Source organism: Juglans microcarpa x Juglans regia, chromosome 4S, assembly GCF_004785595.1.
Source record: "Juglans microcarpa x Juglans regia isolate MS1-56 chromosome 4S, Jm3101_v1.0, whole genome shotgun sequence".
Taxonomy (NCBI): domain Eukaryota; kingdom Viridiplantae; phylum Streptophyta; class Magnoliopsida; order Fagales; family Juglandaceae; genus Juglans; species Juglans microcarpa x Juglans regia.
Window position 1 is genome coordinate 5,649,138 of NC_054601.1, and position 2,992 is coordinate 5,652,129.

Here is a 2,992-nt window from a genome sequence, read left to right on the forward strand (position 1 = left end):
AGCTGGCTAGCTAGCTAGCGGTGGAGAGAACTCCAACTTTAGCTTTCAGCTGCTGCTGCTCGTCTTGGGGTTTCTTTTTCTTTTCTTTTTTAGATATTTAATCAGAAAGAGGGTGGGGGGAAATCGAAAGTGCAGACCAATCTTATATCCGATAGAAAGCAGGTTTGGTTGGAGAAATAAAGTTGGGTTTCTCACTTCTCAGAACTTTCAAGAAGAGAGCTGCTTGGATATTAATCCCAGCCAAAAAGGTTTGTATTTATTATCGATCAAGCTTCCTTTCAATTCATCTCATTATTATTTATTAATTTTAACTCACAAATTTTATTATTATTCAGAATTCATCTCAGTTCGAATCCAAACGACACGTAAAACAAAACAAATCTCTCTCTCTGGCTACTACGGGGCTACGGCTGCTGGCTGGCACTGAAAAGGAGCTGGGAAGTAGAACCCTAGCCACGTTTTCTTCTGCCATACACTATTTCCAAATCAAGAGAAGCTCTGTACACGTAAGTAAATCATATCAATCCAATCCGGCATTATCTTTTAATGCAGTGGCGCAGCTGTTCTAGCAGCAGCCAGCACCGCGTGGCAATTATGCTCAGAGTGATCAGTCTCAAACTCCAACGCAACCACCTCCCCACCAAAGACCCCGCAGAAACAGAAGCCACACACAATAGATTCGGACAAGCCAATTCCAGAAAGCTAAATACTAACTACAACTGAGATAAGAGTATTGGAGAGATGTGAATGCCCGAGGAAATAGTTTGAGAGAGAGAGAAAGAGAGAGATGGTTGATTGACTTATGACTGTCATCCACCATTAAAGAATGAAAAGACCAGTCCATGAGTTTCCTTTTGATCAAAGAGATAGAAAATTTGAACCCATTTCCTGGTCTTCCATTCTCAGCAAACTAACTACGCGCTAAAATAACATCAACATCAGGATTAAATGGAAGTTAACCGACGGGCACAAACCGAAAGAACCCAAAAAAAAAAAACCAATACAAACCCTAAGATCAAGAGTACGTACCCAGATTAACAAAAGAAATAAAGCACCAAATAATTTATGGTAAAACTTATTAGTAAGGTGGTGGCTGAGGCGGTGGTTGTCTAGCACTTGGAGCCCAAATGACCTCAGAGGGCAAGTGACAGCTGTACATGGAAACCCCACACGATTCCTCCGGCGCGTGCCCACTTTCTCCACCACCCGAAACGGCCGGCGAGTGCCCGTCACCGCCCCCTCCTGACTCTGAATTTCGAGCATCGTCATCTACCGGAAGCCGGTTGTAAGAAGGGTTGTTGAACGACGCTGCGATGACGTAGACGACCCCAGCTGAAACGAGGGCTCCGGCGACCAATCCACCAACGACCTGGCCCTGCGGACCAGCCAGCGAGATTGTGAAGCCGTTAGGGACGGGGAACGACGTCATACAGGGAAGGAACGTAGCGGAGATCGAGAGGATGTCAAAGCGGCCATGGAAAGTGACGGTCGCTCCGGGAGTCGTGGAGGGTTGACGTAAGGTGACATTGGCGACGGTTCCGGATCCGGTGAGGACGCAGAGCCCCATGTTCTTCCGTCGACAGAAGCGGGATATGGCTTCAACGACATCGCTTCCACCGGGGACCTCGAGAATGTAGGGAGTCATGACAGGTTCAGGCTCCCTGGTAATGAAGACCGGGGGCTTGGGCTTATTTTTGGAGCCGGGCGGGCGGCCCCTGGGCCGCCTGACCACTTCGATGGTGGCTCCGTCGCCGGTATTCGGTTTGGAGGAGGTTTGCGACTTTTGGGCTTGAGCTTGATCTTGGGGAGTGGCAGTGATAGGGCCACCGCTGCTACGGCTGTCGTCGTCTTCAGAGGTCTGTTGCGGGCATTCGCGCGGGGTGGCGGCGGAGACGTGGTGGAAGGGAAGGGAAAATGGGAAGTTATGCTGCTGTTGCTGTTGCTGTTGTTGTGGGTGTGGATATTGGTGTTGGTGGTGAAGCTTTGAGAACATGCTGCTTGGAGTAGTTTCAGTCTTAGCTTCTATATATTCACCTTTCATAGTGTTGGAAGTAGTAGTTCTCTCCTCTTTGTACATCAATTTTATCAGAACTAAAGGCCTCTATGATTGGAAGGATATTCGCGGGTCTGTAATAAAATAAGAGAAACGAGAAGCTGTTGGTCTGGGAGCAGAGACGGAGAGGGAGAGCGTGCAAAGAAGATGAATGGGTTGGGTTTGGATTAGTTTATAGCAATAAAATGGGATGAGAGAGAGAGAGAGAGCCTTTAAAGAGAGGGAAGGGGGGGGGTATACGTAGGACTTAGGGGAGGTTGGGAGAGATCGAGAAGGCTCCAAAACCAAGCAAAAGGGGGCGCCGCTGGTTGGATCTAAACTAGGTTGGGAGTCCTGCTTTTTTTTTTTTTTTTTTTTCTTTTGCCCTTTTTTTCTTTTGTAGTTTGAGAGTGTATTTGATTAGTTTTCAGAGTTTAAAATCTTATTTATAACGAATACAAAATAAAACATTCATATATATATTTTTTTATATTAATTGATGTCAAAAGTTTCTATATCAATAATTTGTTAAGTATCACTAATTAAGCAAGCTTTTAACTAGTTTCTTTAGGGTTTGCAGTGAACAATTTGAGTCTACCTAATGCATCTACAATTACTAGTTAGTGTGAAAAGTTATATTTGCAAGCTATTGAATTGACGTAATTTGATTAGAGCACTTTTATTGAATTAGTTAAAGTTAAAGGATATTTTTTATAAATATAAAAGAAATTAAACTTTTAACTATTCTATTCATATAAATCTCTACATTAGAATAGCTATTTTTTTATTATATAATAATAAAATAATATAAGATAAATTTAGTTTTAGTCATTCACATCAAATCTTCACATTAGATTATACATTTATTCATTATATAGTAATGAATAATTAATAATTTCAAAAATATTTAATTTTTTTAATTATTAATTTATTTTATTTTATCATATTTTATTATTCTAC

General features: G+C 42.3%; 1 protein-coding gene across 1 annotated transcript; it reads right to left on the bottom strand.

The window, feature by feature from the left end:
• Window positions 1–667: 667 nt before the first annotated feature.
• Window positions 668–2,334, bottom strand: LOC121263029 (AT-hook motif nuclear-localized protein 17-like). Its single transcript, XM_041165800.1, has one exon. It carries the CDS (start codon window positions 2,075–2,077, stop codon window positions 1,079–1,081), a length of 999 nt encoding a protein of 332 aa, XP_041021734.1. The 5' UTR covers window positions 2,078–2,334; the 3' UTR covers window positions 668–1,078.
• Between the last annotated feature and the right edge of the window lie 658 nt (window positions 2,335–2,992).

Excerpts from the sequence above, each read along its gene's own strand:
- LOC121263029 (XM_041165800.1), bottom strand. The coding sequence starts at position 2,077 with ATGTACAAAGAGGAGAGAACTACTACTTCCAACACTATGAAAGGTGAA.